Here is a 25,827-nt window from a genome sequence, read left to right as displayed (position 1 = left end):
AACAAATTCAATATCTCTCATACTCCCCAGTCATATGACATTTAGCTGAAATATCATCAGATATCGGTTCCGTCTGTCAAAGAGGAGATTTGACTGTGAATTTATTTCCTCCTTTCGAGCAAAATAATTACGTTTTTGTTCAGACAGGCAGCAAAAATCCAGCTCAATTCCGTTTAATTTATTGTAGCAAAAACCACATGGAATCTGATTTTAACAAACCTCATCCAAACCGAATCAATATGTGGTTTGAAATCAGATTAAGATCCAATGTGTTTCAGATCAGACCAGGGTTTTTTTGGCATTCAGGACGTGACTGCAGTGACGTGCGCTAAAGCTAGAATGTTATACAGTCACACAAGCATCTTCAGCTGAATTCCCTCTTTGATACACACATGTGCCGTTCTCTTTGTAAAGAATAGTGAATGAGCAAAGGAGCAAGCCATTTTGAAACCAGCATGTGCCAAATGTCCTCTTTTGACAATGGCAGCTTCTTTTGTATGTCTCTTACCTTACGTCATCACTATGGCAACCATGCCAGATGCCGGATTTCGAGTACACTATTTACAAAAATGGAGAATATTTTAAACATTTTTAATGTTTGTTTTTCTTTTAATGGTTATTTATTCATGTTCCCCCAATATAATTAACATCACATTTTAGTGTAATGCCTCTATTAATAAAGGGCCAATCAAACCCCCATTAACTTTAAGCACACTCTCAATGTGCTGCTAAAATATCTTGAACATGGCAATGAAAGTTGGGCTGAACCCAAATCTTGCTAGCCACTGGCAGAGATGAATGCACTCGCCCTGGTCAAGATTAACACAAAACCGTCGAAACCCAGTGGTGTAGAAACATTCCACAAAATTTCTGAGTTAGATAAATATTGTTTAAAAGGACACTTTATAGGACTAATCTTGATGAATGGGCCTCCAGATCACGTACCCAGCTTTGTAAAGTGAATCTTGGAGAGAAATAGGTCATCGTTTTTTTGTTTTGTTCTTTGTTAGTATGCAATTCAAACGCTCCAAACAGATTGTCATTGCTTAGCTAGTTCTTCACTTTATATATCTATAAAACTATCAACAGCTCTTTCCTGATCTCTCTTGGCTCTGCAAGGTTTTGCCCTGCGGCTGCTTTTCTCAGTGCTACAAAAGAGTTGCTAATTGACCTCCTGGCCTTTGGCCTTAAGCACTCTTGGCTTTGGGGATCCAAACATCTTCTGTCTTCTCAGTGCTATGGATTGTGAATTACAGTTTTTATTTAATGGAACCTTATGAGATCTGACATACAGCTGGATGTTCACTGAATCTGTCCAGTGTTGGGGAAAGTTACTTTTAAAAGTAATGCATTACTATATTTTAATTCTGATTTCTCTCAAAACGAGGACAGGAGAGCTCCCAGTTAATAAATGGGAAAACAAAGTAACTGGTGTTACTCTTTGAAAAAGTAACTCAGATATATTCTGTCTATCTATCTATCCATCTATCAATCCATGACAAAACCTGGAGGGTACAATCATACCTCTTTTGTTTTTGTTGTTGTTGTTGGTGTTTTTTTTTGGGGTGAATATTTTCTCTACTGTGTATTAGTGGCTTCACTCAGACCTCACGACCTCAGACCTTTCCCTCATCAATGATCCATTTCTGTTTCCCACCTCTCTTCTGCGTGTGCTTTGTTGTTTTCCATTTGAGTGCCGAGCACATTTTTATTCACTCCACAACTCCACCAACATGACTGCCTTGAGGTTTATGGATACATTATCCTCTGTCAGTGCTAGACACTTCAGTTAAACCTTGAAACCCCTTGCTGTTCAAGGTGGTGTTACCTTGAATCCCTCTGTGGTTTTTGGGAGGGAAATCAAACCAATGTATTTCTTATAGTTGTTGCATAATTAGTTGGGATTGATATTTTAACATAATATGTTTTAATAGACACCTATCTGTGTCTCAGTAGTTATTCAAAACTTGATTTTTAATGTTCTTTAGAGCTTGTTTTCCATTCAAGTGCAGTCATATTGTACACAGAGGATTAACAAAGCCATTTTCAGCACGTGCATGCTTTATCATCACTGTTAGAATATTGTGCTTATTACCCAAGAGGCTAGCTGCTATATTCTGCTAGTTGACAACTTTAGCTAATACTTAACCACATTAATCCATTAAGCATCTTACCATGGGACCACTTCAATGGTGTACCGTCACATTATATCGTCCAAACCAGTCTTCAGCCATAAATCATTGTAAAGTGATGATAAGGGTGTAAGAGGCTTGTTTTAGTGCCTCTGTGCTTTCGCCAGTAGAAAAAGTAAGAAGAACAGATATACTGGAAAAGCATTCTTTTAGTACACTGGGAAGAAGGAGTTTTTCTACCTTATAGTAAATATGTACCCTTAAGGTACTACTATGAACTTTCAGAAGCAAATAAGGTACAAAGATGTATTTTTAAAGGTATTTCCCCAGTGACAAACTGGTGTGCCCCTAATATTAATACCTTTGAGTAAAAGTATGTACCCTTAAGGTAGAAATATGCAGTGTTTAAGGAAAAATAAGGTACAAATATTTCTCTATAAGGGTACTGCCATAGTGACAATCAGTTGTACTCCTATAGAGTGCATACTAGTAAGGCCTCCGTTCATCTTTAGAACAGAAATTAAGATATTTTTGATGAAATCCAAAAGCTTTCTGACCCTCCATAGACAGCAACTCAGCTGCCTCGTTCAAAGCCCAAAGGTAGTATAAGGACATTTGTGTCAGCAGCACCACAAGCATACACCTCTCATCAAGAAAAAGGAAAGAAAAGGGAATGACATATGGCCAAGTATGGTGTCCCATATTTGGAATTTGCGCACTTGCATTTAACCCATCCAAGTGCACAAGTCAAGTCAAGTCATCTTTACTTATATAGCACTTTTAACAAGACATAATGAATCTTTTAGGGTTAAATATGGTGTTCCTGCTGCCCTGATGGCAAGCTGTTGAGCCCCAAAAGATGCATATTAATACACTGGAGTATTAATAAATACCTTTAAGGTACCACTATGAATTGTTTAAAAGAAAATCAGATAAAAAAATATCTCTTTAAAGGTACTTTCACAGTGATAAGCTTTTGTGTCCCTAAAGGTATAACTTTTGAGCTATTGTCTGAGAGTGCAAGCAGGCCTGCATTTGTGAGAAACTGTGCAGCGAAATAAGATCTCATTGAGTCAGTCCGCTTGCTTCAAATTGCTCTAGCTGACCAAGAAGTGTATAGCCTGGAGGACCAAACGGGAAGCACCAGATTCGTTCTTGTTTGTTCTTTCTCTGCGATTTCCTTCACTCCTCAAAGCATTTACGGCTCCCTGCTGTTCGGCCGTATGTCTTTTGAGGAATTCCATCAGTTCTTGCCTCCTCAGTGTCCGGACCCTGCTATTTTCTTCTGAAGTGAAAGTTTGTTCCATTCCTTCTGACAATAACCCACTTCGCCTACTTTTTCTCTCCATCTCAGATGAGTGTTCGGTGAGGAAGGGCGGCTGCAGTCATGAGTGCTCTGTAGCGCCGGGTAAAGGGGTTGTGTGTTCCTGTCCGACGGGGTTCCAGCTGGGTTCAGACAGCCGGACATGCGAGGTCCTGGATTACTGTACCAAGCATTTACGCTGCAGCCAAGTGTGTGAACAGCACAAGAATACTGTGAAATGCTCTTGCTATCCAGGCTGGAGTCTAGGACCTGATGGAGACAGCTGTTACAGTACAGGTAAACAGTGGCTTGTTGATTCTTGGTTGACCTTTGGTTAACGATCTGAATTTTTCACTCGAAAATTGAAGGTTCAATCCCAAATAGGGTTAAAACCAGATTACAGTCCAAACTGCAAGGCAATTAACCTCAGGGGAACCAAATGACCCTGAATTTCTATGCTGTAAATAACACTGATAAATGGCTGCAAGATGACAAGGAAGTTATTTTAGAGCACTTTCAGAGAGAGGATTGTGCAGTCAGTTTTAAGGTGTAAAATATGTTAATGCAGGTGTAATATGTTAATTCATTTCAGCGGCTTGACGTTACAGAGAGTAAGTTGGGACATATCAGAGAGTTCAGACTCCAGCGCACTTGATGGGAGTGGAGAGGAAGATGTGCAAAGAGCACTAAGTAACGTGTTTTAATAAAAAGAAAAACAAGCTTTTACTGAAACATACGGCTCAGTTTTCAGAGCTGTCAAAATGCTTTTTTTTTTTTGAAACGGTCAGCTATAATTCATATTGCAGTCCATAAATGTTTTTTTTTCTCCATTCTCAGACTTGTAGACATGCCAACATTTTTGGTTCATTCATAGCTTGGAATGTGCTAACAATTTATTCTATAATTATAATTAGTATAATTATCATTATTATTATTATTAAGTGATATTTTAATGCTTTCATTAATAATTTTAAGATTTCCTGCCTTTTTAAAATTTTATTTTTTCAATTCAACATGTAATCTATTTAATTTGCTTAATTTTACTCAAAGCAATATAATTTAATTTGTATTGTACTAAGTCTATCTGTATTTAGCTTTTACATTTGGTGATTTAGCCTACAAATTAAAAACATACAATTATCTAATTTAATTTCATTTAAGTGCAATTTTTTGTAAAAACCAAACTCAAAAATACACACACAAATTCTTTTTTTTATTGTGATTTGATTGGACCAACTTGTCATCATTAAACTTGCTTTTTCTAGGTCGTCCTCAGACGAGCCTTCCATTTAGCATTTGCATTAGGAGTCCTGCTGCATGCATTCTTGTTCTCTTTATCTATTGCTTTCTGTCTTTTTGCAGATCCTTTTGAGGCGTTCATAATTTTTTCCATTAGACACGAAATTCGCCGAATCAACCTGCAAAGAGGCGACTACAGCCTGTTAGTCCCCGGGCTCAGGAACACCATTGCTTTGGATTTCCATTTCAGCCAGAGTCTGCTGTATTGGACCGATGTTGTAGAGGACAAAATTTACCGTGGGAAGCTGTCAGAGAGCGGCGGTATGATTCTAAATTTTTTTACATAGTTTATGACAATATTAATATTTATGACTTTATTGTATCATACAGGCTATAATATGATTCAGTGGTAGTTCACCCATCCATCCATTTATATAGATTATAAATAGATAAAGATGTAGACATAGATATATAGATGCAGATGTAACTTAAAATAAATTTTTACAATTCTGAAATGAATGTTTATTTTATATATTATAATCTTATTTTTATTTTATATTTATTTTTCATTAATAATTACTATTTAAGCAGTGAGTAATGTCCCTTTATTTTGATAAAATAGTTTAAAAAAATCTAATTAATTGCCACATACATGTTATGTAAATGTTGTATTACATTCATATCAACCATCAAAGTGCAAATATTGCTATTTTCAAAATTATTAGCTGGGAAACGTTTTGTTCCATGTCTCATGAATCATGATTCTTATTGTCATGATTCTTATTGTTCAGCATATTCTGAAGGTTTTATTTTAGCTCTGTTTTACACTTTAAAAGCAAAGTCAGTCTACCAACTGTTAACTCAGCTTTGAAATGTGTGAGAAGAAATCTGCACTCAGATCACTTAGGAACAGATGCATAGATATTGAGAAAGACTGAGAGAAAAAACGTAGGAACCACTTTGTCTTGAGGGCTAGGCAAATGTTTCTTTTCACACACTTCATAGTATACCAAATTACACTCGCCAAATTCAAGTAATCTTGAGCTTGACTGACCAGCTAACAACCTCTAAACCATTTATTTCCATTAAAATAACCTAGTTTTTGTCCCGGCAGGTGTTTCGTCAATCGAGGTTGTTGTCCAGCATGGCCTAGCCACTCCAGAAGGCCTTGCCGTTGATTGGATAGCGGGAAATCTCTACTGGATCGACAGCAACCTGGACCAAATTGAGGTGTCCAAGCTGAGTGGCGAATTACGAACCACCCTCATCGCGGGGGGTATGGAACACCCTCGGGCCATCGCCGTGGACCCCGGCCAGGGGTGCGTTCTTCTCTCCAGTTGAAGAAAATAACAGCAAAGCACCAGTTTTCCAATTACTTCATAGCTTTAATGAACAACTTCAGTGATTGATAGCTCCATTTGGTGGTTTGGGAATCGTAATGAAACCCATCTAATCACCCATAAAGCAGTTTTTAAATGATTTCCAGAAGGGATATTACTATGAAATTGGGCCATTACACATTCTTACCTGTTTTGTAGTTGTGCTTATGCTTTTAATGAGGATGTGGTTTGCAAGTAACCCTCGTTTGAAAGTCGTTTAAGGAGGATTTTTATATCGGGTTTTGTCATCAACAGTGCCTTGTTCTGGACCGACTGGGATGCCACGTTTCCTCGCATCGAAGGCGCTTCCATGAGCGGGAAACGGCGACATGTGGTTTTCAAGGACATGGACTCCGGTGCTTGGCCCAATGGATTGACTTTGGACCACATGGAGAGCAGGATAGTATGGACGGATGCCCGGTAAGAAGCAAGCAAGCACTCTTCTGTTGGGTTTTTGACGTTTTTCACAAGACAAGACTGTTAGGGAATGTTTTGAATGGAAACTAGAAAGTGGAATTGGGATTTGATGTGTTTTTTTTTATTTTTATACCAGCTCAATTCGAGATCCAGCTCTGCTGGCGACTAAATGACAGGCAGACAGAGATATGCTATCACTATTGATTATAATTTTGCTCATCAAGTATTTTTTTATTTTATTTTACAAAGCAGAAGCATAGCAATACTGCTGTCTTGACACATTCATAAACTCTCATCTTGCATTTCTCACAGTGCTAGTTCAATTCCTCTTGTGCCCGGTGGCTCCAAATGTGGCCAAATTAATATTCATATAATGAGATTCTTGGACTTCTGAAGAATCTGATCAATTTTCGGCTTTCGATTGCCTCATTTTTGTCTCTGCTATATTCAGATCACACATCTCTCTTTCTCTCTTGGTCTGTTAACAGAATTTCTTTCTTCTGTCTTTTTCTCTGAAAAGTATCTTGGCATTAAAGCATCAGTGAACACTTAACTCCTTCTTATAGACTGTTTTGGCTCTTTTAGACTGAATACTCCCATTTATTTTACATTTATTTTATTTTACACTGTCTTTGTAAAAAAAAAAAAGAAAAAAAAGAAAAGTGGAATATGTTCAATATATATTGTTATTTTACTTTAAGCAAACTATCTTTTGTTTTTTATTCATGGAAAGCTGTGGCAGATTTTAAGTCAACAACTGAGCTCTTCACAACCATTTTATTTTTGCTTCTTAAATTGAATTTCACTTGAAATTTTGATTCACTTTGTTTCAGTTGATGTTACTCATTTTGATTAATTTTGTTTTGATTTGAATCAACTTCATTTCGGTTAATTTATATAATTTTGAGTTACAAGTTTATGTGACTCTACTCAGCAGCAAAATTGTGCAGTCTGAACTGGGCTTTAGTTAATTGTTGTAGTTCTGAGATAAACTGGATTAACTTTGATTCGATTCAGTTCGAGGTTTTTTTTTTTTTTTGGAAAGGGGGGGGGGGGTTGGTTTGATTCACTTTGATTTAATTTTGATTTGAAACAGCTTGGTTCAGTTCATTTAATTGAATTGTTGTGATTCCAAGGTAAACTATTTAATTTTCAGGTTGATTTACTCCACTAAATTCAGTTCAATTCAGTTAATCAAATTGTCGTAATTCAGAGTTATATCAGATTAAGTTTTATTTGATTCAGTTCAGGTTGAATTGATTTTAATTTATTTTATTTAAAATGACTTGGGTCAGTTCAGTTAATTGATTTGTTTTTAATGAGAGTAAAACAATGTTTATTAAGTTGGATTTTATTCAAGTCAGGGTGATTTGATTTGAATTAATTTGGTTTAAAATAACTTGGTTCAGTTAATTGAATTGTCGTAATTCCAAACTAAACCAGATTAAGTTTGATTTGTTTTATTTTGATTCAGGTTGATTTGACTAGTTGAGTTCAGTTCATTTGATTGTTATAAATCTTTTTTTATATATTTTTTTTTATTAAATTCAGGTTGATTTGGTTTGAAACGACTTGGTTCAGTTCTATTAATTGGATTGTCGAAATTCGGAATTAAATGAGAATGTTTGATTTGATTCAGGTTGATTTGACTTGACAAGTTTAATTTAATTCAGTTCATGTTGATTGGATTTGATTTCAAACCACTTGTTTAATTTTAGTTAATTGAATTTTCATAATTCAGACTTAAACAAGATCAATTCTAAATTGAGTTCAGTTCAGGTTTTTGTTTTTCAACATGAATTGGCTAAACTGTACAGTTTATTCAACTGAACTGAGCTAATTTAGAATTAAATAATATTTATTAAATTTGAGTTGATACTATTTAAGTCGAATCAAATCAACCTGAACTGAATTGAATCACACTTAAGGAATCTTGTTTATTACATTTAGTTAATTAAATATGATGTAATACAAAGTAAAACAAAATTGAATACCCTCAAATTTGATTCTATTCAGTTTGTTGAAAGTGCATGGCAGTGTTTATTAAGAAAGTGAATAGGGTCAGTTCTGATTTCATGTGACTTTAAAATACTCTGATAATGATTAAGAAAATGATTTATCCCTCCTCAGATCTGATGCAATATACTCTGCTCTGTATGACGGAACGGGAATGATTGAAATTCTCAGAGGCCATGAGTTTCTCTCTCACCCCTTCGCCGTCTCTCTCTTTGGTGGGAGTGTTTATTGGACTGACTGGAGGACCAACACTTTGACAAAAGCCAACAAATGGACTGGGGCCAATGTAACTGTGATCCAAAAAACCAGCGCCCAACCCTTCGATCTGGAGATATACCATCCTAGCAGGCAGCCACAAAGTAAGTAACCAGCTTGCTGTCTTTCAAAACTCTCTAGAGAGACTTTGAAAGAGATGATCATTTGAAGGATCCAACAGAACATAATGAGATAAATCTCTAAAATGAGCGAAGTTGTCATGTTGGATTAACAGCGTACAATGACCCAGTTTTGGCATATTCCCATTTCTCACTAGAAGATTTTAGGGACTAATTGGCTGCAAAGCTGTCTCGTCAAGAACTCCCTTGATTCCCATCAAGAATTCCCATCATTTCTGAAACAGGAAGCAGACAGTCAAACACTATAAGGTCACATTTATTTTCTGAATTTTCTACTGAATTAAATGCACTTTCATTTAGAGCCAAAAATACTTACCAAAACAGAAACATTATTTAAATTATTATTTGGAGTTATAGTTATTTGGATTTAATTTAATTTAATTTGAAAAACGAATTGCTCTTTCAAATATTCCAATTAGATTTCAAATATGTACTAAAACAGAAACAAAAAAAATTAGATTTTTGAGTTCTTTTGAGAAATGTTTTATTTTATTTAGCTTTGTTTCATTTTCCTACTACAAAACAAACTGCACTGTCAAAGATTACAATTAGAACCAAAAACCTACCAAAACAGAAATAAAATCATGTTTTATTTTTGAGTTCTTTTAAGGAAATGTTATTTTATAAACACAACAATAACAGCAACAACAACAAAAAGAACTAGAGAACTTGTCCAACAAATAGTTGTTTATGTGTGTGTGTGTGTGTGTTTATATATTTATTCCTCTGTTTAACCCTTAATTAACACATATACGCATTATGAGGCATTATGAGGCATTTTCTCCTGATAACCCCGAAAATAACTTAAATTACACTTTCAGTTTTGATTGTACAGATAAGAGCAATACATCAATCGAATCTGTAAAGGGTAAACTTTTTTGTATACAGACATAATAACAAAACTTTGTGCATTCATAAAATAAAGATAACGAACAAGATGTGCTGTCTGCAGCCTTTGTCTGCGCTGATCTTTATTTACAAACGCGTCATTAAAATGAACTGTAACTCAGTGAAAACTCAACGAAGAGACATGAGAGAGATATCTATAGAAAGCCTGACATGTTTACTTTTAAACTAAACAAGCTGCCGAAAAAAATATTCTGTGATAAAGTAATCAATATGAAAATAACGCAACGTTTTTCATGTCTCCCTTCATTATCTTCTAATGTAACCACGCCCCCACGCTGAACGCGCAATTCAGATTATAATGTTTCACTGAAGCGCGCGTCTTGAATACACCCACACAACAGAAGACAACGCAGCGAGACTGTTCTTCAAGTTCTTTTATTTTACTGTTTGCTTTGCGATGAGAGGAATAAGACTAGTTCACCCCAAAAAGATGTGATGTGGATTACCTCAGGATTTCAGATTTGGATTTCATCAGAAAAAAAAGAATAAAGCGCATAAATTTTCATGGGCTGTTATAAGGTTGCTTGAGTGTTTTGGCATGGTTGCTTACTGGCCCAAGTCAAAAGAGCCATCCCTAATGACCTCTGAGTAATTTCTTGCGGTGTGTATCAGTTCAGTGTATGCTGAACATCTGCTTGAAATCTGTCCCTCCTTCTGTAACCCTCTTTTAATTGATCGAATAGAATTTGTTCACCGTTTGGGCAATAAAGTACAAAAGAAGAGCCAAAAACATCCCATAAATAAAACACAATCGAATCAGCCCGTGATGGCTGTCCAGCATCTTTTCCCTTGGGTGTACATCTGCCAGATGCAGAAGAATCGGCCTTCTGTCAACACATTGAGCTTGGCATCATCCACCAAAGCTAAATTACACCCTTAATGGCGCTAAGAGGCTCTTTGTTAACTCATGACTCCAGATAAACACTTATAATGAGCTGGCAGAAACATTCAGGGAGCGTTCCAGATAGTGATTGGCAGCTATAAACCTACGGTTTGGATGCAGTGATATGCCGCACAGATGTTTGAAAGCTTTTTTCAAGATCGTGGGTCTGTTTTTAATGTTCTGATCAAATTAGATTTTAGAAGTACAACCTTCATAGTCCTTGAAAATGATGATAAAAGTTGATGTAAGTGAATCTGGAGTAAATAATTTTTAGAATTATATATTTAGACTCGTCATGTCTTGCTTTGAACCAGGTTGTTTTGAAATTTACCTCACAGGCTACTTTAAAAATGGGTGTTTGTAAGCCAAAAGTGTGTTCCTGATCTTTTAGATTTGAACATTTATGATAGTTTTTCTAACTTTCTTTTGTTTTCTTGGCTGTGCTTGTACTGTGGCTTGACTTTACATTGTTTTGTGATTTTGTTTATAGCGCTGATAATCATTGCTTTTATCTTTTGCTCATTTCTTTTGTTTTATCTGTTTCACCCCACTAGGCTTTTATCTTTATTTGTTGTGATAAATGCTTATATTATGACATTTGAATCACTTTGAGCTGCCTTTTATGTCTGATTGTTGATTTGTTGCTTTGTTGCTTTATAATTAAAGTTATTATTAAATGTATTATTGTTTTTGTTCTTTTCAAACATTTGGATCTGGAACACATTTTATTTTATTTTATTTTATTTTATTTTATTTTTTTTATTTTTTTTTTTTTTTTTTTTTTTTTTTTTTTTTTTTTTTTTTTTATTTTATTCTGTACTTGTGTCTGTCCTGTAGGTAACATTTGATCTATTCTGTTTTGAAATATTGCTTATAGCACTGGTCAATTGCGCTTTATTTATTTATTTAGCTGTTGTTTTGTTTCAGCTGTTGTTATACTTATCTTTCATTTGTTTTGTTAAAATGTTTTCATGTCATGCCTTTCATTTGAACCATTTTGTACTTAAAAAGTGCTGTATAAATAATGTTAGTTAGTGCTGTCAAATGATTAATCGTGATTAATCACATCCAAAATGTACTGTGTATATTTATCTTGTATATATAAATAAACTCACAAGCACCCAAAACAAAAACTGTAGTATGGATGTGATTTAATTGCGATTAATCATTTGACAACACTAATTTATGTATATATACAGTGCTCTCCATAAGTATTGGAACAGTAAAGACAAAATAGCTTTCTCTGCTGTGGAGTCAAGACATTTGCAAATATGATTAAAAGATGAATATGCGACAAAACTACAGAATGTCACATTTTATTATTAGGTCTTTCGACACATAAATATTTTACCAAATAAAAAGGACAGCACTTTTTGAGTTCATCACCATGTGAGCATAAGTATTGGAACAGTTGAATTTTAGGCAGATATAAAAGATTAAAAGTTAATATTTAGTTGCAGATCCCTTGCATGCAATCAGAGCGAGTCTGCAACCCATAGACATCACCAGACTCTTGGTCTTATGCTTTGAAATGCTTTTCTCCAGCCTTTACTGCAGCCAATTCCAGCTGTTGCTTGTTTTGGGGAGTTTCTGTCTTTAGTCTCCTCTTCAGCAGTTCAGCATTTGCAGTTCCCTTTTTTCTTCACACTTTTGCTTTCCAATCATTAAGATGAAAATTAATATTTTATCTCATTGATCCATCAACTCAGTTCCAAAACACTACTGGCTCACATTTGTGAAGAGTCTTGCCTTTCTATTTTTGGTGCTGATCAGAGGTTTGCATCTTGCTGTGTAGCTTCTGTAATTCTTTGTCAAATTCTTTTCCGGACTGTAGATTGACAGTGCATCAACCCAGCTTTCTGGAGGTTGTTGCTGATTTTACAGATATGTATTTTAGGGTTCATTTTCACAGCTTTTATGATTTGCTGTCATCAACTATTGTTGTTTTTTTCAACCAATCCGGTCGTCGTCAGTTGCTGATGTTGCCAGTAGTTTCCAAACTCTTGATTTCTCCATGATCATTAACTGATAAGACTCATTCCCTTTTTTTAATATCTGAAGAATTAATGCAACAGGACACAGCTGAACACTTAGAAAGAGCTGTGAAGAAACTGTTCCAATACTTCTGCTCACATCAGATAGGGAGATGAAACTCTAAAAGTGCCGATCTTCTTAGCTGGTAAAACATCTTTGTGTTGAATCACCCAATAATAAAATGTGACATTCTGGAGTTTTGTCTTATATTCATCTTTTAATCATATTTACAGATTTCTTGACTCCACAGCAAACAGAATAATTATGTCTTCTATGTTCCAATATTTATGGAGGGCACTATATATTTTATTTTTAAGGTTTTGAAACGGAGTGATATGGAAAATAAGGTTTGTTATAATTATAATTTATTATATTATAATTATTTTATTATTATTATTATTATTATTATTATTATATATATGTTTTTTTATGAATTACATAAAAAAAACGTCACTGTACAGTACATTCAAATATTTCTCAGTTAGGTAAATTTTTTTATTTATTTACATTTTTCCAAGCAATAATTTAGGTTAATAGGCAATATTCTGAAATGAAATAACTTTTGTAAAATGAAGGGGCTTTAGCCTGAACCATTACTAGTAATTTTTTTTAACCTTTTTCTGTCTATGCTCTCGGCTGTTTTTGTCCTGTGGCTTAGCACCTGCTTTCCTCTGTTTTGGGATTTTGTTTATAGCTCTGGATGTCTGCTCCATGTCCGTTTCCATTACCCATCTGCGTCTGAAGCATCTGGCTCACATTGCTATCGGTTTTCACGTGTCAGAATAGCTTAGAGAGAGTGACACAGAGTTTACTGTATTCATTAGGCCCGAAACAACTGTTTTTTTTTTATTGACTCATTATGCATTTTTTAGTTAGGTGTGTGTTTTACGGTCTCATTTAGAGTTGTGGAGTAACAACCTTGCTCTGAGCAAGAACAAACCCAGGGAATGTTGGGCAGGGAATAAAGGGCCTAATTACTCAGCACGCCGTCCACATCTTCCACTTGTTAGGCCGTACTTTTTGTTTTCGGGAGACTAAGTGCATGGATCCAAGTCGCATCGCATAATAACTAGCAGAAAAAATTATTAAAGACTTGAAGATATTAAGAAATTAAATTGAAAAATTGTAACTTTGACCTGTGGAAATAATAATCAAAGACATCGCTGTCTAATAAGTCGCAGTGGTGATAAATCAGGAGAATTAAATATTGTGACGTATGGTGAATGTATGCTCAGATATTCTTTTATTAATGATTTCTCTTCTCTTGTCTTCTTCAGCTCCTAACCCGTGTGCTGGTAACAAAGGAAGAGGCCCGTGTTCTCACCTCTGCCTTATAAATTATAATGGTTCTGCATCTTGCTTCTGTCCACATCTCATGAAACTGTCGTCCAACAACCGAAGCTGCCAAGGTGAGCTCAGCCTGTTTGCTGGACTGTAGATTTCACTTTTTACGAGACGTGTTTGGCACGCACTCCGAAACTGTGTGAAACCTATGTACTGTATGTGTGTGTGTGTGTGTGTGTGTGTGTGTGTGTGTGTGTGTATACAGTTTTATGCAAAAGTTTGTGAACCCCTTGCAGAATCTGAGAATTGGTATAATTTTAACAAAATATATATATTTTTTTTTTTATTAGTACTGTCCTGAGTAAGATATTTTACATAAAAGACATAGACATTTTACATATAGTCCACAAGACAAAACAATAGCTGAACTTATTTAAATGATCCTCTTCAAAAGTTTGGGAACCCTTGGTTCTCAATACTCTGTGTGGTTACCTGGATGATCCACGACTGTGTTTTTTTTTTTTTTCTTCTTTTTTTGTGATGGTTTGAGTTCCTTGTTTGTTCTGAACAGTTAAACTGAGCTCTGTACTTTAGAAAAATCCTCCATGTCTTGCAGAGTCTTCAGTTTTCCAGAATCTTGTGCATATTTGAACCCTTTCCAGCAGTGACTGTATGATTTTGAGATCCATCATTTCACACTGAAGAAAACTGAGGGACTCAAATACAACTATTAAAAATGGTTCAAACATTCACTGATGCTCCAGAAGAAAACACATTGCAAAGAAAATCCGGGTGGTGAAAACTTTTGAAAAGGATTAAGATGTCCAGATTTTTCTTATTTTGTTAAAATACATTTTTCTTTCCATTTAGTGCTGCCCTTCGGAAGCAACAGATGATACTTGCATGTTTCCCGGAAGACAAATTAAGTATAATTTACCTTGGTCTTCAAATTCAAAAAGTTTTCACACCCCAGCTCTTAATGCATCGTGTTTCTTTCTGGAGCATCAGTGAATGTTTGAACCATTTTTAATAGTTGTATTTGAGTCCCTCAGTTTTCTTCAGTGTGAAATGATGGATCTCAAAATCATACAGTCACTGCTGGGAAGGTTTCAAATATGCACAAGATGCTGAAGGACATGGAAGTTTTTTTCTGAAGAACAGAGCTCAGTTTAACTGTTCAGAACAAACAGGGAACTCATGAACAACCATCACAAATAAAAAAAAAAAAAAAAAAAAAAAAAAACAATCGTGGATCATCCAGGTAACCACTCACAGTATTAAGAACCAAGGGTTCTCAAACTTTTGAACTCCTGTTTTGTTGAAATTATTCACATTTCCACAGATTCTGCAAGGGGTACCCGTTCTTTCACATAAAACTGTATAAATATATATATATATATATATATATATATATATATATACACACACATAATAAATATACACAGAACACATGTACATTGATGCTTCATTGTTTCCTCATAAAAATGAGTGATCCACAACTGAATGGAGCTGATATAAAGCAGAATGTCTAATATTGGAATAATTATAGCGTGTATCAGGAGACTTTCGCGACCTACCTAAACTCATTACAGACTGAAATGGAGACCTCTCTTTTCCGGCCGCCCAAGAGATCTCTCTGGAGGTCAAGAGAGGAGAATTTACACTATGAGTCCTTTGAGCTTTATGTCTTTATAGTGCTGCCTTTGTAAGGACACTCAATTCCCCTTATTATATTTGTCCCGCTAACTGATTTAGGTCATATTTTTCATTCGCAGAGATACTAGAGACAGAGAAATAGAATTCAATTGAGAATGAATTTGAGATGATTATATATTTATGTATCTGTGGACAGGTGTGAGGAAGTTTCTGTTATATGCTCGGAGATCTGAGATTCGAGGAGTGGACATCGACAAGCCGTACCTCAACGTCATCATGGCCCTCACCGTACCCGATATCGATGATGTCTCGGCAATGGATTATGATGCTGTAGATGAGAGGATTTACTGGGCCGATGTAAAGACCCGAACGATAAAACGGGCTTTCATTAACGGAACCAACCTCGAAACCCTCCTGTCTGGAGGTACATCAAATTCCACTTTGACAGTTAACTGTAATCTCACACACTTTACATGCTTTCATTGATATGAGAGTCAAACGTGTATGCACAAAGAAAACCTTTTATTAAATTATATCTTATATTTAGCATTTTTGTTGTCATTTGGGTTGCAGTGTATTGCAAGTATTCCCAATCAGCAGCTTGTTTATTAGCATTAATAAAAATGCAGACAATTAATTGATTTTATTATATTATAGTGCATTGTATTACATTGTAATTTTTTTCCTCTTGTATTTGTCTTTGCCTGTTTTATATACATTGCAAATATATTATATTGTATTAGATTAATTTCCCTATATATTTATTTATTGACATTTAATTTTTAAGATGCTGTACATGCTGTAAAAGTCTAAATATTGTTATACTGAATATATTAAATCATAGCTTGTTTTATCAAAATTACCAATTTATTATATTATATTATATTATATTATATTATATTATATTATATTATATTATATTATATTATATTATATTATATTATATTATATTATATTATATTATATTATATTATATTATATTATATTATATATTTTTTTCAATATTTCTTTTTATATAATTTTATATGTCTTGTGTTTAACACATTTTATAAAGTGAAAATGAAAACCCAACAACACACACACACACACACACACACACACACACACACTGTGTTTTATGTGATGAAAAGATGAAAAATGCTGATTATGTGTTGATAACATCTGTATTTACAGACTTATCTAATGTCCGTGGCCTGGCTATTGACTGGCTGTCGAGAAACATGTACTGGATGAGCTCAGACAATGACGAAACCCACATTAACGTCGCCCGTCTTGACGGATCTCTCAAAACCACCGTCGTTCACGGCATGGACAAACCCAAGTGTCTCGTCCTGCATCCATCTAAAGGGTAACAGCAAAAACCACACTAACAATTAGCCGTATCCATATTTGAGAAGTTACGGGCTTTGTGTCGCTAAAGATTGCTATCCTATTTATTAGTAAGTAATTGCACACTTCCGTCGAATTGTCACCTTTTGTTACTGTCAAAGCTGCGTTTGAGAAACATCAGTTACAGAGCTAATTACTGAACAGGTCTCTTTTTGTATGCAGCGTGCACAATTAACTAAAGTTATTAGAGTCATTTTATAAGAGTTGATTAAGACTGACAAATCGTTGTAGCCGTGAATAATCTTTAATGATGTCAAACCAATCAGAAATGTGAATTTATCATACCCTAGTTGGGCTGGCCAGTGACAGCTTTTTAATTAGCATACATTATAATTCGAAGCATGCATTCTAATTAAAAACGAAGCCAGTTCCTCGCAATTGTTTACATGAGATTTGAAACGCGATTCTGTAATCCATTGATGAATCTTGATCACAGTACAGTGCGCTTGTTGTTGCCGATATCTCTCGTGATCTTTGCCCCTTGTGTAGTGTTTTTATTTTTTTCATTTTTTTCTCCAGCTGTCTTCTCATTTTAGCTTCCAACCTCATCGACATTTCTGAAAGTCATTTGTCACGTAGGTTCATGAGGGCCATCAAGATGTATGAAGGAGATAGAGACAGCTTTATTTGATTGTTTTGTGCTCTGTTGTGATTGTGAAGATAAAGTTCTTTGCTACCTTCCTGACCTTCACGCGGGTCGTGATCCTTACACAGAAGAGTCCCATCCTTCATCTCCAAGACTCATCCATCTTTCTGAATAATTCTTGTTTTTGTTGTGGTCCACAGGAAGATGTTCTGGATGGATGGAGGCACTATAAATATGGCCAATATGGATGGCAGCAACATCAAGATTTTGCACCAGAACCAGAAGGAGCCTGTTGGTAAATTGAAGTTCCAAAACCTGCAGTAGTGAGATGTGTACTTACTGTTTTAAGGCAAAATGGTTATGGCTTCTTTCTGTGATACTTTCTTTTGGTCCAAATCTAAGGCTTGTGTTATCTGTGGAGAAGGTAGTACTGGAATGAATTACGATACAATAAAAATATATTCATCCAAAATGGTGTTAGTTTGGTATTATTGAAAGTTTTATTTATTAATTATTTTTTAAGGTAAATTATGTATCTTTTCTCTTCTACATGAATCTGGAAATGAAATATTATTTTAATTTATTTCAAGTAAATTGTATTTGCTTCGCCTTTGTCTGTTTTGTCTGCTTTCATCTGTTTTGCTTTACTTTAGTCTGTTTGCATAGCTTTTTTGTTTTGCTTTGTTTTGCTTTGTTTTTCTTTGCTTTGCTTTTGCTTTTCTGTTTTGCATTGCTTTTGCTTTGCTTTTGTTCTGTTTTGCTTGCATTTCTTTGCTTCATTTTTCTTTTGCTTTAGTTTGTTTTGTGTGGCTCTTGCATTGCTTTTTTATTTTAGTTTGTTTTTACATTGCTCTTGTCGGTTTTGGATTGCTTCTCTTTGCTTCATTTTGCTTTAGTCTTTTTTTTTTATTTGCTTTGCTATTCTTTACTTTGATTTGCATTGCTTTCATCTGTCTTGCTTTGCTTTTCTTTGTTTTGCTTTTGTTTCGGTTTAGTCTGTTTTGCATTACTTTTGTTTTTCTTTGCATTTATGTGCTTCATTTTGCTTTGCTTTTCTGTAGTCATCTGTTTTGCTTTGCTTTTCTTTGCCTGTGCTTTGATTTAGTCTATTTTGTGTTGCTTTTGTTTGTTTTGTTTTGCTTTCATCGGTTTTGCTTTTGCTTTGGTTAAGTCTGTTTTGTGTTTCTTTTGGTTTTATTTTGTTTCACTTTTTACTTCGCTTGGCTTTATTTTGTTTTTCTTTGATTTGCCTTTGTCTGTTTTGCATTTTTCTTTTTTAATTAAATTATTTTGCCTTTTTTTTTTTTTGCAAACCGCATAATGTAAGATGTTAGCAACACTGTTTTCTTTGCCTTAATGTTTGTTTCAATTTTGTGCTTTTACTTTTGTTTTTGACCATTTAAGAAATCAGACAATCTTATTTAACATTTGCAGGATCACATTGTCTCATGTACATGTATTCACTATCACTGTATGTGAGAATAAGGGCACCATTTACTCATTCCTCTTCTTCCTCTAGGCCATGTCTGTTGAAATCATTATATAAATAGTAATTTGGTCTGAGTTGTAGCCCTAGGTATTGTTTGAGCACTCTAAGATGTTTCTGGTTCTCCCCTCAACTCATAATTAAAGCACAATCTCCCTGACATGCAGTACGTGTGATTATGGCCTGAGACAAATCTTAAATAACGCGGTTATCATTATGATGTGAACAAGGGATTATTGCAGATGAAGGAAATAAAAAGAGAGATCAACCTTTTGAACTCTATTTGAACACTATTTATGCTGTGCAGCAAATAAACATGCTTTGCTGTAGGGGAAATTGCAGATTTCAAATAACCAGACAGGTTTTGTTAGTGCCGATTTGTGTTGATATTCATAATATTAAACAGTGTTCGGTTCTTTGTTATTTAAATTGGCTATGTTGAACAGAAACATCTCTTGTGACAAGATAAGGTCAAATAATGAAGTTTGGGATAAATCTGTTTACTCTTGAGGATCTAGTTAAAGGTATATTTCACCAAATAAATAAATACATTTCTGTAGTTTTCTCTCCCTCATGTCTTCCAAACACAAACTGCTTTCCAAACCCAAAAGTATCTTATACTCACCAATGCTGTATTTATTTGTTAAAATGACACAATAAAACAGTAACATTTAGAAATGTTATAACAATTTAAAATAACTGTTTACTACTGTAAACTATTATAATATATTATTTATTCCGTGATGCAAAGCTGAATTTTAATCAACATTACTTCAGTTTTCAGTGTCACATGATCATTATTATATATAAACTGATATATGTATTTTTTTAAGAGCCATTGCTTTACATGTTTTCATATTTTCTTTGTGCTTTCCAGGGCTGTCGATCGACTACTCGGCCAACAAGCTATACTGGATAAGTTCCGGAAACGGAACCATTAATAGATGTAACCTGGATGGGAGTGGTCTGGATGTAATTGACAGCTTGAAAAAAGAGCTCCGGAAAGCCACGGCATTAGCAGTGATGGGTGAGTAAAGGCTGTTTTCATCAGCATTGATTTAGTAAGGTTAATTATAACCAAGCAAATAATGGAGCTATTTAATTAGTACAAAGATAGACAGTATAAATGGTTTGTGAACAGCGGTGTGTGAATGAAAAGGAACAATTTTTATGCTGAATGGGGGCATGTGGGTTTTTGTTAAGGCTTAATTGTGGAGCTGTTTTAGTACACTGCAATTACAAATCAATTGAGGGCGATTGTTGTTTTCAAAGGGTTTGAATCGCAACACTATTCATGTTCTGAGATGTGTTTTTTCTTGAACTTTGATGACTCATGACTTTTGATGTCACAGCTGTGTTTGCTGATTGTAGCAGCTCTGCGGGGTTTGAGACTCGGCCAAAGACAGATATGAATTTGCGCTGTCATTTTACATGTGGCTTCTGACTCATGGTTGATTTTCAGTGCAAATCTATTTTTTTGTTAAAAATTTTTGTGACACTTACATTTATTCATTTAGCAGGTGCTTTTATGCAAAGCAAATGAGGAAATCCGAGTGATTTGTCAAAACGGAGGAAACCGTATCAACAATAAAGACAGCATAACATTTTTAATTGCTTGTGATGTTCCTCATTTTGTCTGGATAAAAGTATCTGCTAAATGAGCAAATGTAAATGTAAAATGGTTATTCACCACTCATTTAACTTCTGTTATGTGGCTTATTCCTAAGTGACCTGATTTGATTGGACCGATAAAAAGAGAAAACGTTGGAAAATCACATTTTGGGTTATAGGAATATTTCTGGATTGGAAAATCTGTGGTGAAATGTTTTAAAATGTATTAAAACATTAGATTTCTTCTTCTTCATTTTAGATTTTTTTTAAAAAAGATTTCTATAGTAGTTTTAAGTTTATCTTATTACTCTGCCAACTGCAAAGCTAGCTTGTAATATTTGTTTGGTATATTATTTGCTTTTTTGATAGGTAATGTTTTTTTTCTGTTTTGTTTGCTGGTTTTATTTTGCTATTGTGTGTTTAGTTTCATTTTGCTGTTTTTGTTTTGTTTGCTCTGCATTTAATTTTTTTCTGCTTTATAGTTTTGTTCTGTTTTTGTTCTTTGTTGAATTCTTTGCTCATTTTTGTTTGTGTTTAGTTTTTTGTCTTGTTTTGTTTGCTGTGTTTTGTTTCAGTTTTTCTTTGTTTGCGCTGTTTTAGCTCTGTTTTTGTTGTTGTTGTTGTTTCCAGTGATTTGTTTTGCTCTTGTTTGTGTTTTGTTTTGTTATCTTCGCTTTACTCTCCAACCTTGGTCTCTGCTCACATAATGCAGAATATTAACTTTTAGGCTAATCCTTGCTAATTTATACTTTGCAGTAAGTTTATATTATTTAGATATTGTTAGATATTGCATAAACTAAAATTAAATAAAAATATTTTTTACATCTTTGTTAATGTTAAACATAATGACTAATGTTCATTGTTAGTTTATGTTAGTTTGATCCAGTAAATAATATTAACATATACAACTTTTGATTTTAAAAATGTAACCGTAAATGTAGAAATTAAAATATGGAACCTTATTGTGAAGTGTTAAGGGGGCGAAGAAAAATGTTAACAAAAAAATCATATGTAAACAGTTATTTAATAATGTAGTTAATAATATATAATCAGTTTTTATTTCTCACTCTGATGGATTGTGCACAAAAAGAAAGTACATATAGGGTCAGTTTTGGTTTCATATTGCCTATAAAGAAACTAAAAATATTTATATTGACAATAAACACCCCAGGCCATAGTTACGTTCTTAAAACATATCATTTTTTTATTTGCTGAGAGCTGATACACTGTTTCAATTTCAGTGTCTTTCTCTCACATAAAGAAACTCAATGAAGCGCTTACCCGTGTGACCCTCTTGCTTTCATCATTTCATTTCCTTTGACCCCACTGCATGACTCTGTCAAGAGGGGTTCTGGGATCACGGTGCTCATTTTCCATTATTTGTGGATAGACATTAATCTGTTTAAGAGTAAAACAGCTGGTTCATGAGGATCATCAGCAAAAGACAGAAGTTCTGTTTGAGACGTCTTACATTTAGCATTCAGGAGACAAAACGTCCTGATTTCCAGGGGAAAGAAGATTTTGACGCTAAAAGGAGTCATACCCTCGTATTACCTTGGATACCTACTGCTGTATTATAGTCTTTCAGGCCCTTCTAAAAAAGAAAAGTGGAAAATAAAATAAACACAGAGCTCCTCAGACCCTTATCTCTGTAGGCATTATTGTCTCGCGAGATCTGATGCGATATTTTGGCTGTCGTGGACGGTCATTATAATAATGCAAATGAGGGGCACGTTGATTGGTTGCAGGAAGGAGGGGGGTTGACACCGCAGGTAACGCTTTAGCATATCATTACAAACTGACATCATGGCGCAAGTTGTGAATGAACGCGACCGGCTTCCCGGCCAGTGTATAAGTATGAGGCGCCGTTTAGGGCTTAAATCAAACTTCATTCACGCACACATATGAAACACGCTTGCATATATACTAAGTACTAGTCACACATACATGTATATGAACTATCTACGCACATAAAGTTACTCATATGAGACGTGAGCACAGCACACACAAATATAAGATGTGAGCACATACACACACAAACTAGACGGGGCCTCATGTAAGCGTTAGGCAATAAATAAACTATAACCGAATTCATGATGATCTCAGTCATTTATTTTTTTTGCAAAGTACGTTAGCAGCCATTCCCCATACCTCGAAGCTAATACTCCCGCCAGAGTTGTGCCTGGACGCGTTCATTGAACGATAATTCATGAACTCGTTCATGTTTTGGACTGAACTGAACGTACCGCATTACTGCCTGATGAATGTTACTGTGAACTCGTTCATTCTGGTGTCTGTGAACGCCACGCTCTCTCAGTTTAACTTCGTTCAGTAGGATGCCAGATTTCTATAAAGCCTTCCAGGCGAAAACCCACCTAAAACCCACCGTAAACCGGCCTTAATATGTAGCGGAAAAAACACCCAATCTGGCAACCCCAGACTCTCTTGTTCAAACTCCTTTAATCAAAATGAACAAATCTTTTTTCGAGTCATTTCGTTCATTTAAGGGGCTTTAAATGTTACTATTAACTGGCAAATTCCCCGAACACATCAACCTACGCAATCTTGATCATATTCTGAATTAAGAAATCATTATAATGCAGTCAAAAGTCCGTTTTTGCAGTCCGTTTACAGGGAACATAAATAATTACTTAACCTCCAGTCTTTCGTTTATTTGTCTAGTGACAGACGCAATAGCATACAATAGCCGCATTAGCAGTTATGCTGTTTGTTACACACAGTAGAGCAATAAAAACACAGTCTTACCGTTTCAATTGCAGGCAATTTTGTTGGAATGGCGCTTTTCCCGAGCTTCGATTCCAACTTTGCCTGATATTGCCCCAAATTTGTGAAGGATTTCGGCGTACAATGTTTAGCACAAACACATAACGATAAACCAGTGGAAGGGTTGAAGGAACCGCGTCATTAAAAATGAATTTAATCCACTGGTCTCTGATAGGTAGGTCCGTTCTTGGTAGAGAAAACCCATTTACATGTTGATTCTGGCAGTCAACCACAGAGCAACTCACGTGTGCACTACTCCAGCGTCTTTCTCGACTGAATATGAGGGGGAGAGGGGAAGGGCGAGCTTCCTGCTGCGGTGTCCATATATGGTATATCCTGCCCCGTCTTGACGTCAAGACGGGGAAGAAATCAAAATCTCGTATTTGAGTGCGCGTGCACGTGGGCTATTTTACAAACCCTGAGGTAAACAAACGCTTCACTTTTAAATATCGGCTTCCCGGCCAGTGTATAATCTTTAGGCAATCATAACATACATTGATTCTTGTGGAAAAGTGAAAATTGTGGGTCATGACTCCTTTAATAATTGCACCAAATTATAGAGGTTTTTGATGTTAACGGGTAAAAACTGCATGATAGAAGTAATTGGGCTATATTTTGGGTAAATATCCTTGAGCTGTCACCAGGCAGGACTATTTCAGTTCACTTAAAGACCAGGACAGATCCCACATGAGTAGAGATGAGGTTTTAAATGTTTACTTATTTAGTGTTTTCATAATATATATATATATATATATATATATATATATATATATATATATATATATATATATATATATACAGTATATACATTTATATATATATTTTACAACTGCTCATCTGATCAGAATTAAAGATTTTAGATATAGAGATAATTAGATATAATTAATAATTATTTATAATAATAATGAACAGTTTTTTTACACATTATATGAATATTATATATTCAATACAGTTATAGTGAACAGTTATTAATATTTATTATTTGTAATTCAGTTGATATATTCAAAATAGGTTTTAACATTTACCAAAACCCCTTTATTTATATTAATATAAAATTGCTTTAATATAAAATTAACTGCAAATTAATATTAAATTCTGTTATTAGATTTTTTAACAATGGCTTGGAACATAATATAAATGCAGTTTAAATTAATTTACAATAAATATGCACAACACATTTTTGTTTGTATATACACAAATTGTTTCAATATAAATTGTCAAAGTGGTTTATTTATTTTTTAGATTTAAATGGATTTTAATTATATGTGTGATCATTTTTATTAGTTTATTATCTTTTTTAAATCAATCATTATGTGATGTTCTGAAAAGACTTACTTTACGAGTAATCATCCTTTGCTTTGTCTACATAACATTCCAAATAAATCAGAAAAGTAATAAAATGTGTAATAAAATATACAAAAAAACACTTTTTTGAGTATATTTGGTTTTTGATGTATGATTCAATGCAGTATCCAACCATGTGGATACCCGACTCATTTTTTATTACATTTCCTGTAATAAATAGGAATAAATAGCACTATATTGCCACACAAATTATAAATCATTTGATTTGGCTTATTCCACCCATGGCAGTTTCTCAGTAAGTCTGTGTAATATTTCGAACGATGAACCTGAGGTAAAAGATCTTAAATCTTGGGGACTGCATGAGATAAATCATTTGCCCAGCCAAACATGCCAAATGTGGATGTATCATTCGATTAAACCCCGAGGAACAACCTGTTCTCGCTTCTCTTGCTGTATCATCCTCTCAAACCCTCTCTAAATTGGATACTGATTTTGCCAACCACTAATACAATCAGATTGAGCACCATCTCGGCAATCAGCATCTGTTAGCTGGTAATGGAGTGATGGTTGAAGTCTGTTCTGTCTGCTCATCCACATCGAACACTGTTTACTCCTCTCATATATCAGGAGCCATGCTACTGTATATAACACCCTAATATTTTATATACAGGTGTATATTAGAAGGCACCTACATATTATGATATCAAGCCAGATGGAAACAAAGGAGTTTGTGTTTGAATCATACAGCACAGAAATTCATGACAAAAATACACAGGCTTTAATTTGAAGACACTCTCACTTTATTTCTTCCTTTCTCTATTCTGCTGGATGAAGCAACTGAACTTCGTCTGACACATGCTTGGTTCTCATCTCATGGCCATTTGATTATTACACTCGTTTGTTTAATATTAATGTCTAATTAACCCCCTTTTTTTACCAGGTGCCCCGGGAGTGAGGAAACAACTAAAGAGATAATGAATTATTAATGGCTTCTTTTCCGTTTTTCATTTTCTTTGTCA

General features: G+C 34.6%; 1 protein-coding gene across 2 annotated transcripts in view; it reads left to right on the top strand.

The window, feature by feature from the left end:
* LOC132159763 (low-density lipoprotein receptor-related protein 1B-like) overlaps positions 1–25,827 on the top strand; it is a 283,789-nt gene that overhangs the window by 114,428 nt on the left and 143,534 nt on the right. For both annotated transcript variants that reach the window (XM_059569364.1, XM_059569363.1), the window contains exons 23-32: positions 3,487–3,732; positions 4,798–4,995; positions 5,789–5,993; positions 6,309–6,473; positions 8,601–8,845; positions 13,985–14,116; positions 15,844–16,071; positions 16,821–16,995; positions 17,823–17,917; positions 19,986–20,135. In XM_059569364.1, coding sequence (XP_059425347.1) covers positions 3,487–3,732; positions 4,798–4,995; positions 5,789–5,993; positions 6,309–6,473; positions 8,601–8,845; positions 13,985–14,116; positions 15,844–16,071; positions 16,821–16,995; positions 17,823–17,917; positions 19,986–20,135 — 1,839 coding nt within the window. The remainder of the gene's footprint in view (positions 1–3,486; positions 3,733–4,797; positions 4,996–5,788; positions 5,994–6,308; positions 6,474–8,600; positions 8,846–13,984; positions 14,117–15,843; positions 16,072–16,820; positions 16,996–17,822; positions 17,918–19,985; positions 20,136–25,827) is intronic.

Source organism: Carassius carassius, chromosome 16 (genome assembly GCF_963082965.1).
Source record: "Carassius carassius chromosome 16, fCarCar2.1, whole genome shotgun sequence".
Classification (NCBI taxonomy): Eukaryota; Metazoa; Chordata; class Actinopteri; order Cypriniformes; family Cyprinidae; genus Carassius; species Carassius carassius.
The sequence above is the reverse complement of the archived record's forward strand: the minus strand, read 5'-3'. Positions and strand labels throughout refer to the sequence as shown.